Here is a 19,635-nt window from a genome sequence, read left to right as displayed (position 1 = left end):
CCCCCCCCCCCCCCCCAAACATTCCTACGCTAAATCAGTAAAAAGGTATCCTCACCAAATAGTTAGGTTTATTAGAGTCCTAACAGCATATTGCTATAAGGCTGTTTTCTTATGTAAAAAAAATAAAGAGTTCGCAAAGCAAGATAGATTAACCCTTAAAGGACCCTTGGGGTCACTGCGGCCCCACGGGCTTTCCACTTTCCATTTTTGCACGAACTTTTCAACCTACCCTTGTATCTTACTTCATCGAAATAAATTTCACAAACTTAAAACATTCACAGAAAAATCTGAAAGGCACATGTTAAGCGCGAATACCTAATAATATTCAAGAACTAAACAAAAAACATATACTAAAAATTATGTAAAAAAAGTGTAGACGAACACCACATCCATTGCTCAGACTATTTAGTTTGAAAATTTATGTTGAGATGGCGGACATTATTTTAGCCAATTAACGTAAAATTTCAAAAATATTTTTCAAGGAAAAGTAAAGACGTGGTGGCATTAGTGGAAAATTCTGAGAAAATAGTGTGAATAGTGTGGTGAGTCTGAGGCCTGATAGGAGCTTCAGTGTGGACAGAATGAATGAATGCCTACATTATTTATAATTAATATTATATATTCGTGGTTATGTATTGTTCATTTGATACATTCGCCTATACGTTCAAGTTTGGTCTCTAAGTATTAATTACAAATCAATATTCCACTGAGCTTCTAAAGCGTTGAAAATGTTGAGAACTTTAAGTATTCCGTGAATGATACTTAATTATTGAAAATGCAAGAAACCTTGGTGCCGAAAAATTCGGAAACATAGTCTCATCAGCTCCTCTCAAGTACAGGGAAATACCATAAACAATTCGGGGCCGAAGAGAAATTTCTTATTGAATCGCCGAAGCCCAGGGAGGAGTCATGGGCTGGGGATTTTGCAGATAAGACATAACGACAGCCGAAATGGATAACATGAAGCTACTGAGGATTTGTTTTGTGTCGTCGCTTACCCTGGAATTAGCGAAGCTTATGCAGGAACAAAACAAGGCAACCCATGCACACCATTTTAGACGCATCATCAGGCCGCACATGCTGAAAATCATTCCCAGGATGTTCATATAATCTGGTGTCATGTCATCTCCGGGTTGAGCTTGAGTGTTGGTCACTGCTGGTTTGTAGCGAATCTCCTTTTCCGGACGACGAGGATCTGATGAGCTGTTCATTCTGAAAAAAAAACATCAAGTGTGTCCTAAACTACAACCCAAGACAGATTTATGTGTCACGATGTTTGTCATTACTAAACTCCGAAACTACTTAACCGATCTTGATGAAATTTTATTTACTGTTTGTAATTTGGTCGAACTTAAAGGATAGGATACTTTTTATCACATTTAATTACCTCAATATTTTTTTATTGAGAATTAAATGTTTTTATTTGTAACTTCCATAAGTTTCTAATAGGTGGCAGTGTAAGTCACTTTATTGACCGATATTTCAACAGTTTGCGTTATCTAAGTTGGGTAAGCAGCCAATAGATAGAGCCATGTTTCGATTTCTTTATCCTGCAATCTATTTCACGTCACATGTGTTTTCTATATATGTAATACTCCTATATTGCTAACTGCCTATACCTCGTCATATATCTTTATATATAAAAATCTTGTGTCACGATGTTTGTCGCCACTAAACTCCGAAACTACTTAACCAATCTTGATGAAATTTTTGCATACTGTGTGTAATTTGGTGCATTTTAAAGAATGGGATGTTTTTTACCTCGATTCGTTACCTCCTCATTTTTTTATTGAAAATTATATGTTTATTATAGAACAAAGAATTATAATTATTTGTAAGTTCAACAACTTTCTAACAGTTGAGGACGTAAGTTAGTTTATTGAGTAACACTTTAACGTTTTAAGTTATCTAGATTGGGTAAGCAACTAATAGATGGCGCCATGTTTCGATTTCATGATGCTACAATCTATTTCATGTCACATGTATAATATTAATTCAACGTATTATAACTGAGCCACAGAAACGCGTGGCCGTGTCTGCTATACATATATAAATATATAGCATAATACTGTACGAAATAGAAATAATAACTGAACGAAGTCGAAAGAATAACTGATCGCATTCAAAAGATGACTTTCACTTTTCTATACACGTACCAATATTTAGAAGAATAGTCGAAAAAATTTGGTGTGTCAGAACCTTGCATCTTCGAACGTTCCGATGTGCAAGAAGCTTGCATTACACTTACGAAAAGTGGTTTCCGTCAACTCAGGCGCGACTCCCTATATCGAGGTTTAAGATGTTTACACATCAAAAATACAGATTTTAAAGTCAAAAATTCTCTTGAAACAGATAAAAAAGACAAATGTTTTAGAAAACAATTAGAATTTTAAACAAAAGAGATTAATTTTAAGCCAAAAAAATAAATAAACATTTTTTTTGAATTTCAACCGCAGGGTTGCATATATAGCTGAATTGTTGAACTTGCCAGAAAAAATATCAATTTCTAAGCAGGAAATTTAATTTTCAACTAAACAGTTGCATTTTCTACATACAAAGATGAATTTTCAAACCCAAGAAGTTGAACTTTCAACAACACCAAAATTAATTTTCAATAAAAAATATAAATTGTCAACCAAAATTGAAATAATTAATTTTGTAATTGAAACAATTAATGTTCAACCAAACAAATTCATTTTTAACGAAAACTATGGAATATTAAATTCGAATAGGTTACATTTTCATTTAAAAATTACTTTCCTAAAAAAAATTGACTTTCAACATAATAATTACATTTTCAACTAAAATTGTAAATCCTTAACTGGGACAGTTGAATTTTAAACTAGAAAAATACACTTTTACCTAAAATGATGAATCTTTAACAAGAATAATCGAATTTTTTACCAAAGCATGAATAATTAAATTTTCAGTCAAAAAATGAATGTTGAACCGAAGAGATGAATTTTTATCTGAAATTATTAAATATTCAACTGGCATAATAGTTACATTTTTATTTAAAAGAAAAAATAATAATGTTTAATGAAAGAAGAAACAAATTTCCAATAAAATAGTTGAATTTCGCCAAAAAAATTCCTTTTCATCCAAAGAAAAACAAAAGTTTTCCATCCAATAGATCTTATTTCAAGCAAATAACGAATTTTTAATTAAAATGATGAATCGACAACTAACAAAATTAATTTTCCACAAAAGAATTTAACTTTTAACCAAATAATTGTACTTCCAACCTAAATGATGAATTTTCAACTAAAATAATCATTATCTAACTGGAATACTTAAATTTTTACCCTCAAATAATAATTTTTAAACATAAAGATTCACTTACAAAGAAAAAGATAATTTCAACAAAAAATGGACATTCAAATTTTCAGTGGAAGAAATTAATTTTCAACACAACTGATGAATTTTCAACTAAAATGATGAACCTTAATTGGAATAGTTGGATTTTATACCAAAAAGATAAATTTTCAACAATAAAGATTCATTTTCTAGAAAAAATGCGAATTTTTCCCAAAGTACATAAATTTTCAACCAAATAGTGAATTTTTATCTAAAAAGATACATTATCAACCAAAAATAGAAAAGTTAAATTTTCTGTTAAAAATCTACTTCTCAACGACAACAAAATAGATTTTCGGAACTTTTTTTTTAGATTTTATTTTTACCAAAATTATTTTAAAAACGAAAATTTCAATTTCACTGTGATGAGAAGTAAATTCTGGCTTTTGAAATTAGTTTCCCGGTAAAATATCCTTGGCTTAAAAATCAAGTGTTACACTTTTTGGTGCAAATTAGTATTTTCAGGTTGAAAATTCAACTATTTTGTAGAGAAGTTCTCTGTTCGGCTTGAAAATTCATGTTTCTTTTTTGTTTTTTTTTTATCATTTCTCTTTCTAATAGAAAAGTAATCCTTTTGGTTTAAATTTAACCTATTAGGTATAACCAAAAAAAAATTCTCAAAAAAAAAAGCTCATAAGATTGCTAAGAAATTATCAAGCCTGATTTTTAAATTAGGTTTTTAATTTATTTAAAAATAAACAAATCTGACAAAAAAAAATTGTCTTCTATTTTTATTTGACGTTCCCAGTGCTATATGATGCCAATATTATGTTTAAAAAGAAATAGAAATTTATACACAAATTATTTGTTCAAAGATTGTTTTTTTACAATCTTCTATCATTTTAGATTTTTTTTAAATTATATAAAAATTAAATTTAATAACGAAATTCAAGGATAAGGCATTTTTCGACGGAAAAATTCGTTTTTTTATATTATTTTTTGTTAATTAGGAAGTTTATGCTAATTATAGAAAACTTTATTATTTTGTTGATTAATCTTACGACTTTAAACACAACTTGATAAACAAATGCATTATTCGGGAATTTGTCGGCTGAAAAATTAGTTTTTTTCAATTCCAGTCCTTTCAGGCGGGAACTTCATGACATTTTCAACATCATTTATAAATAGTTGATAAATTTAATTATTTAAAACCGAAAATGTAATAAAAAACGGCATCGATAAGGCATTTGTTGGAACAGAAATTCGTTTTTTCAATGATAACTTTTTTTAATTGGGAACTTCATGATAATTGCAGAAAAAATTCATAATTAATCAACTTTATGACTCTTTTAAACAATTTTAATAAACAAATGCATTATTGGGGCAACTGTCGAAGGAACATTTTTTTTTATGTCAGTCGTTTTAATTGCAACTTCAAGATAATTAAACAAAAATGCATAGTTAGTTGAATAATTTTATTTTTTTTTAAACAAATGCATTATCCTGAATCTGTAGGCTCATTAAAAAATAAATTAATGAGAACAACTGAAAGAACTGAGGTTTAAAAAAAAACTTTTTCGTCTACAAATACCCAAATAATGCATATAATTATTAAATTTGTTTAAATCATAGAATTTATCAGTTAACGGACGTCCCCGGACTCTTTTTTGAGGGATAATAACAAAAAAAATTGTTGTGCTAAATAAAAATTATATGCATATGCATTATTTTGAGGTTACGTCGTTTTTCATCTCTGCCTTTCCGATAATCTGGAAATTATTTATGAAATAAACTTTTTTGATTGCCTACAAAAAGGGTTAGTTCCGGATACTAGTTACTATGTTTATTTGTAAGTCCAAAGTTTTCGGCCAAAAATATTGTACAGTTTGGAAGTAACGCTCTTGTGAATTGTAACAAACATAACCTCGAGATATACACACACGTTGTTAGCATTATCGAAAATTTTTTGATAAAAAAGCACAAAAAAAGTATATGGGGACGTTTGTTGGCATGTTCGCTATCATTTCCCAGATTTTTAAGGCAAAATATTTCTTATCCTAGGAATAAAGCCGGGGGAATCTAACACTGTAAAAATCGATACTATTTGCTAAGCGCTATGCAAGTTAATCACATTTTGCTAAATTAGAACTTTTTTTAATTAACCTACAAAAAAAGTGTGTGAGGACGTCCGTTAGCATGTTCGCTATCATTTTCCAAATTTTTAAGACAAAATATTTGTTATTCTAGAAAAAAAGCCGGGGGAACATAAAACTGGCAAAATCGACAATTTTCTAAGTTCACATGCCCTTAAGTTCCCAATTAAAACGACTGACATAACAACAAAAACCGATTTTTTCTTTGACAGATGCCCGGATAATGCACATCTTTGTTAAATTCGTTTTAAAAAATCATAAAATCTATCAACTAATCATAAATGTTGCTGAATTTACTATGAAGAACCCAATTAAAACATTTAATATCGAAAAAAAACTTTTCCGTCGACAGATGCCCCAATAATGCATTTGTTTATTACATTTTGTTTTCAAAAATTATAAAACTGATGAAAAAATTATGAATTTTGCTGAAACGATCATGCAGTAACTAATTTAAAAAGTTTACATCGTAAAAAATGAATTTTTCTATCGAAGTATGCCTGATTAATGCATTTGATTATTAAATTTGTTTTAAAATATAATAAGATTAATTAACAAATTATGAATGACATAGAATGACATAGAAAAAACACATTTTTCTGTCGAAAACTGGCTGATTAATACATTTGTTTATTACATTTGTTTATTAATTTTTTTTACAATATTAAAATTAATAATCTCAAGAAGAACTTTCTTCATCATCATATTGTTTTTATCCAAATTTCTTGCTGTATAACTTAAAAAAACGTAAAATTATGGAAAATCGTAAAAAACATCTTTTCAATAAATAATTCATTTACAATTTTTTTTATTATTTATTGTTTAATATTGAAATATCTTTAACTAATGTTTATTTATGAAAAAAAAATATAATTTTTTTGTGAAAATTAGTTTTTTTCGAGTTGAAGATTAAACTATTTTGTAGAGAATTCCTGAGTTTGGCTTGAAAATTCAACAATTTGTAAAACTGTTTGTTAAAAAATATATATACTCGTATTTGGTACAAAATTCGTCTTTTTCTGTTAAAAATGCGGTTTAAAATTAATATCTTTTAGGTGAGGATTCAAGTATTTTGTTGGAAATTCATTTTCTTTTTGGTTATATCCAGCTGCTTTTTATTCTCAATTCATTTACTGTTTTAAATGTCAACTATATATTACATTTTTTGTTAGAAATAGAAAATTCGTCTCTTTTGGTAAAAAAAAGAAATCAATTTTTTTTATTAAATGCAACTGGATGGTTTTTAAAATTAATTTGTTTTAGTTTAAGATAGAAATATTTAGTTACGAATTCATATTTTTTTCTTATATTCCACTGTTTTATTTGTTTAAAATTAAATTTTTTTATTTTAATATCAACTGTTACTTTCTTTAGTAATAATAAGTATTTTTAGGTTGATAATTCAATTTTTTTATTAAACAAAATTGTTCTTCTTTCTATTAGAAATTATATTTTTTGAAACTAAAAATTAAACTATTTGTTTAAAAATTCATTTATTTTCTTTAAAAATCGTATTTTCGATAAAAAAAATTAATCCTCTTGGTTTAAATTATAACTTGCTGACATAAAATATATGTATTTGGTAGAAAATTCTTATTTTTGATTAGAAAATAAACTTTTTGGGTTTAAAAAACAAATTTATAGTTCAAAATAATATTGTTTTAGGTAAGAATTTAAATATTTCGTTGAAAATTCGTCATTTTTGATTAGATTCATTTTTTTTATATCAAATTAAAATCTTTTTTTTTTTGTTTACATATCAAGTGTTACATTTTTTGGTGAAAATTAGTATTTTCGGGTCGAAAATTTAATCATTTTGTAGAGAAGTGGTCTCTTTAGCTTGAAAATTTATGTATTAACTTTAAAAATCGTCTTTTTAATATCAAATTAATCCTCGTTGTTTAAATTTTAACTATTTGTAAGAAAATTCACCTTTTTCGGGGAAAAATCAATTATTTGTTTAAAACTCCAACTTTATGGTTAGAAATTAATCTGTTTTATTTGAGAATTCAAGTGCTTGGTTGAAAATTCGTTTTCTTTTGGTTATATTTTACTTTTATTTTATTTAAAATCAAACTATTTTTTGGTTTAAATATCAAGTGTTACATTTGTTGGGTTAAAATTAGTGTTTTCGGGTTAAAAAATCAAATATTTTGCAGGTAATTCCTATCTTTGGCTTGGAAATTAATTCCTTATTTTAAAAAAACAAAAATACAACTGTGTTTTTATTAAATATTTTTTTTTTAGATGAGAATTCAAGTACTTCGTAGGAAATTTGTTTTATTCAGGTTATATTCAACTGTTTTTTATTTTCAATCTTTTTCTTAAATATCAACTATAACATTTCTCGTTAAAAATAAGTATTTACAGGTTGAAAACGCAACTGACTTTTCGAAAATTTGTCTCTTTAGTTTGAAAATTCAACAATCTTGTAGAAACTTCATTATTTTTTTTATTAAAAACTTTTTTTAACATAAAAAATCAACTATTTGGTTAAAAATTCATATATTTTTTATTTAAAAAATCGTCTGTTTTATAGAAAATAATTCCAATTAGTTTAAATGTTACTTTTTTAGTTAAAAATACAATTTTACGGTTGAAAATTAATCCGTTTTAGGTAAGAATTGAACCATTTCGTCGAAAAATCGTATTTTTTGGTTATATTTAACAATTTTGTATTTAAAATTTTTGAAAAATTTGGTTTAAATATCAACGATTCGATTTTTTGCTGAAGATTAATAATTTTATGTTGAAAATTCAGTTATTTTAAGGAAAATACGTCCATTTGGCTTGAAAATTCATCAAAATTTAGTAGAAAATTCACCTTTTCTAATTAAAATTTTTTGTTTGATTTTTCGGGGTAAATTAGTAATTTCATGTTGAAAATTCGACTATTTTGTGGAAAATTCGTCTATTTGGTTTGAAAAATTAAACAATTGAATAGACAATTCCAATGTTTTTTTAAGTCATGTATTAACTCAAAAAATGTATTTTTAATAGAACTTTAGACCTCTCGGCCTTTTCCCAAATTGAAAACGCAACTGTTTTTTAGAAAAATTCGTCTCGTTTGGTTATATTTAACAATTTTTTATTTCAAATTCAAAAAAAAATTTGGTTTGAATATCAATTGTTGGATGTTTGCTTGAAAATTCTTTAAAATTTAGTAGAAAATTCAACTGTTTTTTTTTTAATTCATGTATTATTTTTAAAACTGCATTTTTAATAGAAAATTAGTTCTCTTGGTCCTCTTTCTAGGTTGAAAATGCAACTGTTTTCTAGAAAAAATCGTCTCATTGGTTTAGAAAATTCAACTCGTATTTTTTGCTAGATAATCAATTTTTTTACTTAAAAATACAATTTTATGGTTGAAAAATAATCTATTTTAGATAAGGATTCAAGTATTTCGTTGAAAATTCGTCTTTTTTGCTTATATTTAACTGTTTTTTGTTTCAAATTTGAAAAAAAATGTTGTTTAAATATCAACTATTAAATTTTTTCTAAAAAATAGAAATTTCATTTTGAAAATTCACCCATTTTGTAGAAAATTCTTCTTTTGGCTTAAATAATCAACAGTTTAGTAGAAAATTCAACTGTTTTTTGGAAAATGTATGAAATTTGTTGCGAATTCGTCTATTTGAGTGAAAAATTAACTAAAATTCAGCTTTTTTGTTCAAAATTTATCTTCTTGGCTTCAAAACTCATCATTTTGAACGGCCCTTAACCAACCATCGAGACCATTTCTAGCCAAATAGCGAAGAATTTCAACAATATTTTTCAAGAAAAATTAAATAAATAATGGCACCAGGGGACAATTGTGAGAAAATAGTAATTTAAAGTGAAATTTTTTTTAATGGTATCAAAATGGTGTCAAGGGTGATTATTCCGAAACCTGAGCTTCACAAAAATCCGATTTTTCCAGGCTTTTAGCTCTAGATATTCAAAGTTCCAACTAAATTACAAAATTCTAAATACTTATTTGGATAATTTTTATAAATAATTGAAATACTCTATGTAAATTCAAAAATCTTTGGTAAATTGTAATCTCGTGTTTATAGGTTAGGTGCAAACTTTGACTTTAAAGCCTTCGAAAGTGACTTAATAAGTCTGTAATATAAAAGATAACAATTTTTGGACTTACTTGGTGCACGAGATAGAGATATTTATAAATTTTAAACACTTTTCTTTGTAGATAATAGTCAAATTTTTGAAAAAACGATTACAAAATTACGTTTCGTGAGTCTTGTCATTTCATGGTGACGTCACCGGTCACAAGCTAACACGTCACACATGATTTTTAAGGTTATGTTCGCAGCTTTCGCGGTCACGTGTAATCTGTGTTCCAGGAAGTTTCTAAAAAAAACATTAAAATGTTTATTTATCTCTGGTAATAATAATTTTATAAGTATATTTATATTTATTTAAAGATGGAGGCAAGCGATGTAAAAAATGCAATATTGTGCACGACTTGGGTGAAAAGAGGAGTCGCAGCAGCAGTACCCGATAAGGTTAGGTTTCTCGAAACCATTTTTTTTTGAATTTCAAGTTTCGTTCAAGATACTTGTTTATTTAATTTTGAGTGATTTTATGAATATTTTTTTTCTAGGTGCAACTGAGCCCCGAGGAATTAAAGAATATCATACAAAAAACTAAAGCAGAATTAGAGTAAGTAATATTTTCAACTGCCGTCAATATTTTTAGATTTGTTTAATTGCAGTGATTTCGAAAAAATATATCTACGCGAAGTGGATACATTTACGAAATGTAATATAGTGTTGTCAAACCCATATTTTTGTTTTGATTTTAGTAAAAGACTTTTATTTTTCTCATTTTTTTTTAAGTTCTCAGGAAAATAAATAAATTCGTATTTTAATAATTTTGGTCAATTTCGAAATAAGTATATATTTTAAGACACTTTTTTGTTCAAAATTAATTTTTTAGGTTAAAGATTCATCATTTTAATTTAAAATTTACCTCTAGTTGAAAATGTAAACTACTTTGTTGAAAACAATTTTTTTTTGGTGAAAATTCAACTATTTGGTTCAAAATTGATATTCTGAATTTTAAAGCTAAACTATTTGTTTGAAAATTTATGTACTTTGTAAAAAATTCCTCTTTTTTTGTAGAAAAATATATCTTTTTTCAGAAAAAAATTCAACTATTTCGTTGAAGATTCACGTATTTTATTTAAAAACAATTTTTTTTCGAAAATGATCTTTTTCTTTAAAAGTTTACAATAATTGATAGAGTTAAAATATTTATTTATCTTAATTACATATAGATAATATTAGGATTTTACATAATTATTTTAATTTCTTTTAAAATGTTTTTATATATAATAAATAAACTTGTGTTATTTAATACAAAAATTAATTTTCTTGTTTGAAAATTCTTCTTTTCACTTAAAAATTCAAGTATTCCAGTTAAATATTAACATTTTTTGATAAAAATTCATGTTTTAGGTTGGAAATAAAATTATTTGGTTAAAAAATAAACTCTGGTTAATTATTTTTTTTCGTGATATCGTTTTAATTAGAAATTAATTTCTTTTGATAAAAAATGAGCTGTTTGGCCAAAAATTTGTTTTTCCTTTGGATTTTTTTTGTTGAAATTTTTTTTTTAACTTAGAATATAACTATTTTAGTTGAATATACTATAATTTTATTTAATACTTCATGTCTTTAGTTGAACATGTATTTTTTTTACTTAAAAAAAATTTTTCATTCGATGTTTGTTTGAAAAATAATATTTTTTATTTGAAAATTCGTCTTTTTTGTTAGAAATAAATCTTCTTGGTTAAAAAGTACTTTTATTAGTTTAATCTTCATATTTTTGGTAAAAAAATTATTTTCCGTGGTTGAAAATTTAACTATTTTCTTGAAAATTCGTATCTTTTTTTTTGTGGAAAATTTATTTCCCTAATTAAAAATGTAATTTTTTTACTTTTGGTAGAAAATTCATCTTTTCAGTTGAAAATTCTTGTATTTAGTTCAAAATTATATTTTTTTAGTTGAATATTTATCATTTTAGTCAAAAGTTCACTTAAACTATTCTATTTTTATATGGAAAATTTATCTTTTTTGTGCAAAAATGTATCTACTTTATTTTTTGTTAGGAATTAATTTCTTCGTTCAAAAAATATTTAGTTAAAAATTCGTCTTTTGGTTTTAAAATTACCCTATTTGGTCAATAATTCATATTTTTGGTTGAAAATTCATCACTGAGATTGAAAATTAATTTCTTTTGCTGAAAGTCTGTTTTCTTTTTAGTTGAAAATTTATTAATTTTGCTGAAAACTCGTTTTTTTTCATTTTTTTTATTTACTTTTCTATCTGCAAATTGGACTATTCTAATTTGTTTTAACTAAAAGTTTAATTCTTATATTTTTGGTTAAAGATTTTTTTCTAACCGATTTTGTGGAAAATTAGTTTTTTTATAATTTTGTTGAACTATTCTACTTTTGGTTTTTATATTTATTTTTTTTTTAGTTGAAAATTTATATATTTGATTGAAACTGTATCTTTTTTTGGTAGAAAATTCACCTGTTTAGGTTCAAATTGATTGAGAATTCGTTTTTTGGTTAAAAATTGATTTTTTTAAGTAAAAATTTAATTCTTATATTTTTGGTTAAATTTTTTTTAAAACTATTTTGTTGAAAATTCGTTTTTTTTTAGAGATAGGGAATTTATTTTTCTAAAGTTATAAGTATTCTAATTTAACCTGACAATTGATATTTTTAGATGAAAATAAATATTTTGGTTTGAAAACTCAACTTTGTTTCAAAATTTATATTTTTGGTTGAAAATTCACTACTATACTTAAAAATTAATTTCTTCTTAATTGAATATTAATTTTTTTTTAACTGAAGATATAACTTCCATTTTTGCTTGAAAATTTATATTTTTAGTTGAAAATTAATTAAATAAAATTACTTTTCTAACTGCCAATTGAACTATTCTACTTTTGATTTGTAAATTTACCTTTTTTAGTTGAAAATTAAAATATTTTGTTGGAAACTGTATCTTTTTTGGTAGAAAATTCATCTTTTGGGTTTAAAAAATTCTTTTTTTTTATACTATTTTGTTGAAAATTCGTTTGTTTTTTATGGCTAAACATTTCTTTTCTTAGACTTTAAGTATTTAATTTTGGTTGAAAATTGATATTTCTTAGATGAAAATTCATGTACTTTGTTGAAAATGTGTCTTTTTTGGCAGAAAATAAATCTTTTTGGTCAAAAATTCATTTATTTTTTACAAATTTTATATTTTTGGTTGAAAATTCAGAACTATGAATAAAAATGAATTTATTTAACTAAAAATTCTTTTTATTTTAGTTAAAAATTAATTTTTTTTAACTAAAAATATAACTGTCCCCTTTTTGCTTAAAAATGTATATTTTTAGTTGAAAATAAATTGATTTTCCTGAAAACTCGAGTTTTTTGTTCAAAATTTACTTTTTTAATTATAAATTTGTTTTTTAGTTAAAAATTGAATTAATTTGTTGAAAATTCATTTTTTCTTTTTGTTAAAAATTGATTGCTTTAACTAAAAATTTAATTTTTCTATTTTTGTTAAAAAAATTATTTTTAAAACTTTTTTTTTTTGAAAAATCTTTTTTTTTTGGGTTAAACATTTATTTTTTCAAGACTTTAAGTGTTCTAATTTTGGTTGAAAATTGAAAGTTTTTAGATGAAAATTTATGTACTTTTTTGAAAATTAGTATTTTCTGATAGAAAAAAAATCTTTAGGTTTGAAAACCCAACTATTTGTTTCAAAATTTATATTTTTGGTTTAAAATTCCTCACTATGATTAAAAATTAATTTCTTTTACTGAAAATTCGTTTCATTTTAGTTGAATATTATTTTTTTAACTGAAGATGTAACTATTCCATTTTTGCTTGAAAATTTATATTTTTAGTTAATAATTAATTTAATAAAACTACATTTCTAACTGCAAATTGAGCTATTCTACTTAAGTTTGTAAATTTATCTTTTTCATTTAAAAATGCATACATTTTATTGAAATTGTATCTTTTTTGGTAGAAAATTCATCTATTGGGTTTAAAATTGAATTATTCTGTTGAGAATTATTTTTGTTGTTGAAAATTAATTGTTTTTACCAAAAAGTTAATTCTTATAATTTTGGTTAAAAAATTGGGTTCTTAAAAACTCTTTTGTTGAAAATTTTTTTTTTTGGCTGAGCATTTACTTTTCTAAGATTTTAACCATTCTAATTTTGACTGAGAATTTATATTTTTTAGATGAAAATTTGTATACTTTTTTGAAAATGAGTATTTTTTGGTAGAAAATAAATCTTTGCTTAAACTTGTACAATTTAAAAAAAATGAAATCATATAGTAGCGATATTGTTTTGAATTGTTTATCCTAATTTTTAATTTTCAATGTACGATTGGAAAATTGTCCGATTTTTAGTTTAAGATCTAAAAAAATAGGTCATTTCAAATTGGAAAATATTTTATTGGAAAATTTCTAGAAATAATCATTATTCTCAAGGAAGATTTTTAATTAATTTGAAAATAAAAAAAATATGAAAATAAAACTATCTGAAATTGATACGAGTACATCAGTAAATGGGTAATTTCGTTAATTTTAAGTGGTTACAATTTCAGAGTTCTGGCTTTTCATGAAGAACGCTACATTTGGAATTTTTCCCTTTTGTAGGTTTTAATTTTCAATTTAAATTGAACTTGTGAAATTTTTGAAAGTATTATCAGCAATTTAAAAATTATTAAATTTAAGGCGATATAAATTTACATCAAATAATTGTAATTTTAAAGAGGCTGAGCATAAAAAAGTTTTAATTTCCAATTTTTTTGTGATTTAATTGTTTTCAGCTTAAAATGAATTTCGCATTCGTTTAAGTTTCACCGTTCAGAAGTAGAATTTTTTTCATTTTTAACGTTTCCCATTTAAAATTGGATTTATATTTTATAGGTTTCGAATTTTAAATTTCACAATATTGTAATTTCAAATTCAAATATTCAAAATTTTAGGACCAGTTCGCTTTTATTTAATAATTTTAGATATAAATAATTATAAACAAATTTTGAATTCAAAAGCTTAAAATTATACATTTTCAAAAAATAAAATCATCGTAGCAATATTCTTTTGTATTCTTTATTCTAATTTTTAATTTTCAATGTAAACCCATTTTTTTAATTTTGCAGAATTATTTTAAAATATAATGAAAAATTCGAATTATTTATTAAAGTGTTTAGAAGAAGATTGTAAAAAATGTTTAAAAAAGTATAAATCTTTGAGGATTTTGAAAAAAGCTTTTTAAAAATTTTGGAAAGTTTCGAAGAATAAAAAAATAAATCTAAAGATTGCTAGGATTTCCAAAATTTTAAAAATTATTTTCTAAAATTACGAAAAATAACGTAGAATATTCAAAACTAAAATTAACTGGGAATAAATTTAAAACAAAATATAGATTTTTAACAATTTTGAACAAAAAATTTAGAAGCCATTGAAGACTTATAGAAGGTTCCAAGAGATTGAAAAACATTTCGTAGGATCCCTAAGAATATTTAAAAACGATTTTTAAAAAATTAATTTTAAGATAATAATTTTTTAAAAGATTTTTAATTTCTTTAATTTTTGGAGAGATCTTCAGAATATATAAAGCCTATTTGTTTAATTTTGCAGAATTTTTTTTTTAAATATAAGAAAAAGTTCAAATCATAAAAAAAATATTTAGTTGACTTAGAAGTTTTAAAGAAATTAAAAAATCATTTTAAACTTCTAAATATTTCAAGTGTCTTAATATTCTTTGGCTGAAAACTCAACTATTTCATTAAAAACTTAATTTTTCTTTATTAAAGATTCCAAATTTTAGTTCAAAATTCATATCTTTGGTTGAAAAATGGATTTTTTTGTTGTTAAAAATTAATTTTTTTTACCTGTAAAAATAATGTAATTAAAAATTAAACTGTCATCTAGAAAATTTGTCTTTGTAGGCCTAAAAACAGATATTCCATTTTTGGTTAAAAATTGATTATTTTTCGAAAATTAGTCTTTTTGGCTTAATTCTATTCTTCTTGATTAAAAATTCAAATACTTTTTGTTGGAAGTATCAACTATGACATATTTTGTTGAGAATTCATTTTTTTATTTCGTATTTTTTTATATTTTTATCTTAATTTTTAATTTTTAATGTAAGATTTTAAAATTTCCTGATTTTCAGTTAAAGATTTAAATGGAATTAATAATAATTCTAAATAAAGATTTCTAATGCATTTGAAAATAAAAAATATGAAAACTCAACTATTTTGTTAAAAAATGCATTTTTCTTTATTAAAGATAAAAAATTTTAGTTCGAAATTCATATCTTTGGCTAAATTTTTTGTTGTTGTTGAAAGTAAATTTTTGACCTACAAATGTAATATAATTAAAAATTCAACTGTATTCTTAAAAGCTTGTCTTTTTGGGCCTAAAAATAGCTATTCCATTTTTAGTTAAAAATTGATCGTTTTTCGAAAGCTTCTAGAATTAATAATAATTCTAAAGGAAGACTTTTAATTAATTTTAAAATAAAATATATGAAAACACAACTATTTTGATAAAAAATTTATTTTTTGTATCAAAGATTAAAAATTCATATCTTTGGTTGAAAATTTGATTTTTATTGCTATTGAAAATTAATGTTTCACCTAAAAATGTAATATAATTAAAAATTTCACTGTTTCCTAAAAATTTGTCTTTTTGGACCTAAAAAAGCCATTCCATTTTTGGTTAAAAATTGATCGTTTTTCGAAAATTCGTCTTTTTGGCTCAATTCGACTCTTCTTAATTAAAAATTAAAATACTTTTTAGTGGAAATATCAACTAAGACATATTTTATTGAGAATTCATTTTTTTTTATTTTGTATTTTTGATCTTAATTTTTAATTTTCAATATAAGATTTTTAAATTGTCCGATTTTTAGTTAAAGATTTAAAGAAGTAATTTCAAATTGACAAATATTTTATTCGAAAGTTTCTAGAAGTAATAATAATTCAAGAAGGAAGACTTTTTGATTAAATTCGACTCTTCTAGATTAAAAATTAACATATTTTTTGTTGGAAATATCAACTGTGACATATTTTGTAGGGATTTGTATTTTTTTTGTATTTTTAAAATAGTTTTTAACTTAATTTTTAATTTTAAATGTGAGATTTTAAAATTGTCTGATTTTCAGTTTAAGATATAAACAAATAAGTAATTTCAAATTGAAAAATATTTTATTTTAAGCGATTTAAATTTACATGCAATAATTGAAATTTTAAAGGCGTTGAGCATACAAAAGTTTCAACATCCCAATGCTTGGTAATTTAATTTTTTTCAATTTTAAATAAGTTCGAATTCCTTTAAGTTTCAACGTTCGGGAGTAGAAATTTTTTTATTTTAAACGTTTTCCATTTAAAATTACATTTAATTTTGGGATGTTTCGAATTTTTAATTTAACAATATTGTAGTTTCAAATTTAAACATTCAAAATTTTAGGACCATTTCGCTATTAAATATATCAAATTTTTAGATTAAAAGTCTGTATAATCAGTTTTTAATTTAATAATTGCATATGTAAATATAAACAAATGTCGAGTTAAAAAGCTTAAAGTTGTACAATTTCGAAAAATGAAATCATATCGTAGCAATGTTGTTTTGTATTCTTTATCTTAATGTTTAATGGTTTATGCAAAAAATTATTTAATTTGAAAAATGTATAAATAAAATTGTTTAAATAGCGATCATTTTAAATATCAATAATTTTCAATTCTAAATCTTCCAAATTGATGAAATTTCGAATTCAAAGCATCAAAATTACAGAATTTTTTATTGTCAAACTTAGAATTTGCATAAAAAGGAAAATTAGAAGCTTTTAGGCCCATTTCTGTTTAATTTTGCATTTTTTAAAAATATAATGAAAAATTCGAATCATTTTAAAAAATATTTATAAAGCTTTCGAAGTATATGCAGAATTGAAAAAATAGGAAAAATTCAAAACAAAAGAAATTTGTAGATTGTTTAGAAGTTTTGAAGAGATTAAAAAATAATTTAAAACTTTTCAAGTTTGTAAAGAATGTTTAAAAAAGTATAGATCTGAAGATTTCGAAAATTTTCTATTTAGAATATTTAAAGCCCATTTTTTTAATTCTGCAGAATTTTTTTTAAATTTTGTTGGCTGAAAACTCAACTATTTTGTTAAAAAATTTATTTTTTATTAAAGATTCAAACTTTTGGTTAAAAACTCGTATCTTTGGCTAAAAATTTCATTTTTTTGTTGAATATTAATTTTTTGCCTGCAAATGTAATGTAATTAAAAATCCAACTCTTTCCTAAAAATTTTTGACATTTTAGGCCTAAAAATGGCTATTCCATTTTTTGTTAAAAATTGATGGTTTTTCGAAAATTAGTCTTTTTGTTTAAATTCGACTCTTCTTGGTTAAAAATTAAAATACTTTTTTGTGTAAATATCAACTATGCCACATTTTGTTGAGAATTAACATTTTTGTTTTGTATTTTTTATCCTAATTTTTAATTTTCAATACAAGATTTTAAAATTGTCCGATTTTCAGTTAAAGATCTAAAAACATAAATCATTTCGAATTGAAAAATATTTTATTCGAAAATTTCTAGAATTAATAATAATTCTGAAGGAAGATTTTTAATTAATTTTAAAATAAGAAGATATGAAAACTCAACTATTTTGTTACAAAATTCAAGTTTTTTATCAAAGATTCAAGGTTTTAGTTAAAAATGCATCTTTGGCTAAAAATTGGATATTTTTTTGGTTGAAAATTAATTTTTTACCTGAAAATATGATATAATTAAAAATACAACTGTATTATAAAAAACTTGGCTTTCTGGGTCTAAAAATAGCTACTCCATTTTTAGTTAAAAATTGATCGTTTTTCGAAAATTCACCTTCGTGGCTTAATTCGACTCGTCTTGATTAAAAATTAAAATATTTTTTGGTGGAAATATCAACTATGACATATTTTGTTGAGAATTCTTTTTTTTCACTTTGTATTTTATTTTGTATTTTTTAACTTAATTTTTAATTTCCAATATACAATTTTAAAATTGTCCGATTTTCAGTTAAAGATTTAAAGAAATAAGTCATTTCAAATTGAAAAATATTTTAGTCATAAGTTTCTAGAATTAATAATTATTCTAAAGAAAGAGTTTTAATTAATTTTAAAATAGAAAAATATGAAAATGAAACTATTTTTTTTAAAAATTAATTTTTCTTTATTAAAGTTTGGAAATTTTAGTTAAAAATTCATATCTTTTGTTAAAAATTTCAATTTTTTTGGATGAAAATTAATTTTTTACCTGAAAATGAAATATAGGTTAATCAAAATTCAACTGTCTTCTACAAAATTTGTCTTATTGGGCCTAGAAATAGCTATTTCATTTTTGATTAAAAATTGATTGTTTTTCGAGAATTCGTCTTTTTGGCTTAATTCGAGTCTTCTCGATTATAAATAAAAATTAATTTTTGGTTGAAATATCAACTATGATATATTTTATTGAGAATAAATATTTTTGTATTGTATTTTTTATCTTAATTCTTAATTTTCAATATAAGATTTTTTATTGTTAAAAAAATTCAAAGTTTCAGTTAAAAATTCATATCTTTGGCTAAAAGTTTGATTTTCTTGTTGAATATTAATTTTTTACCTGAAAATTTAATATAATTTAAAATTCAACTGTAGTCTAAAAAATTGGTATTTGTGAGCCTAAAAATAGCTATTCCATTTTTGGTTGAGAATTGATCTTTTTTCGAAAATTCGTCTTTGATGGAAATATCAACTATTTCATATTGAGTTGAGAATTCATTTTTTATTTTGTATTTTTATCTTAATTTTTAATTTTCATTGTAGGATTTTATAATTGTCCGATTTTCAGGTTAAATATTTAAATAAATAAATAATTTTAAATTGGAACATATTTTAATCGAGATTTTCTATAATTAATAATTATTCTAAAGAAAGATTTTTGATTAATTTAAAAATAAAAAAATATGTATCAAAGATTCAAGGTTTTAGTTAAAAATGAATCTTTGGCTAAAAATTGGATATTTTTTTGGTTGAAAATTAATTTTTTGCCTGAAAATATGATATAATTAAAAACACAACTGTATTCTAAAAAACGTGACTTTCTGGGTCTAAAAATAGCCACTC

General features: G+C 23.4%; 2 protein-coding genes across 2 annotated transcripts in view; one reads left to right on the top strand and one right to left on the bottom strand.

Moving 5' to 3' along the window:
- Positions 1-324: 324 nt before the first annotated feature.
- LOC117177336 (protein Asterix) lies at positions 325-9,717 on the bottom strand. Its single transcript, XM_033367963.1, has 2 exons — positions 9,589-9,717; positions 325-1,212 (listed from the first exon to the last, which is right to left on the bottom strand). The coding sequence occupies exon 2, from the start codon at positions 1,209-1,211 to the stop codon at positions 879-881; it is 333 nt and encodes a 110-aa protein (XP_033223854.1). The 5' UTR covers position 1,212; positions 9,589-9,717; the 3' UTR covers positions 325-878.
- A 45-nt stretch (positions 9,718-9,762) lies between these two features.
- The window catches only part of LOC117177334 (periodic tryptophan protein 1 homolog), a 34,498-nt gene continuing 24,625 nt past the window's right edge, over positions 9,763-19,635 (top strand). The window contains exons 1-2 of the mRNA XM_033367960.1: positions 9,763-9,955; positions 10,054-10,112. Coding sequence (XP_033223851.1) covers positions 9,875-9,955; positions 10,054-10,112 — 140 coding nt within the window. The 5' untranslated portion in view covers positions 9,763-9,874. The remainder of the gene's footprint in view (positions 9,956-10,053; positions 10,113-19,635) is intronic.

Source organism: Belonocnema kinseyi, chromosome 7 (assembly GCF_010883055.1).
Source record: "Belonocnema kinseyi isolate 2016_QV_RU_SX_M_011 chromosome 7, B_treatae_v1, whole genome shotgun sequence".
Taxonomy (NCBI): Eukaryota; Metazoa; Arthropoda; class Insecta; order Hymenoptera; family Cynipidae; genus Belonocnema; species Belonocnema kinseyi.
This window is presented reverse-complemented; position numbering and strand designations above follow the sequence as displayed.

Excerpts from the sequence above, each read along its gene's own strand:
- LOC117177336 (XM_033367963.1), bottom strand. The coding sequence starts at position 1,211 with ATGAACAGCTCATCAGATCCTCGTCGTCCGGAAAAGGAGATTCGCTAC.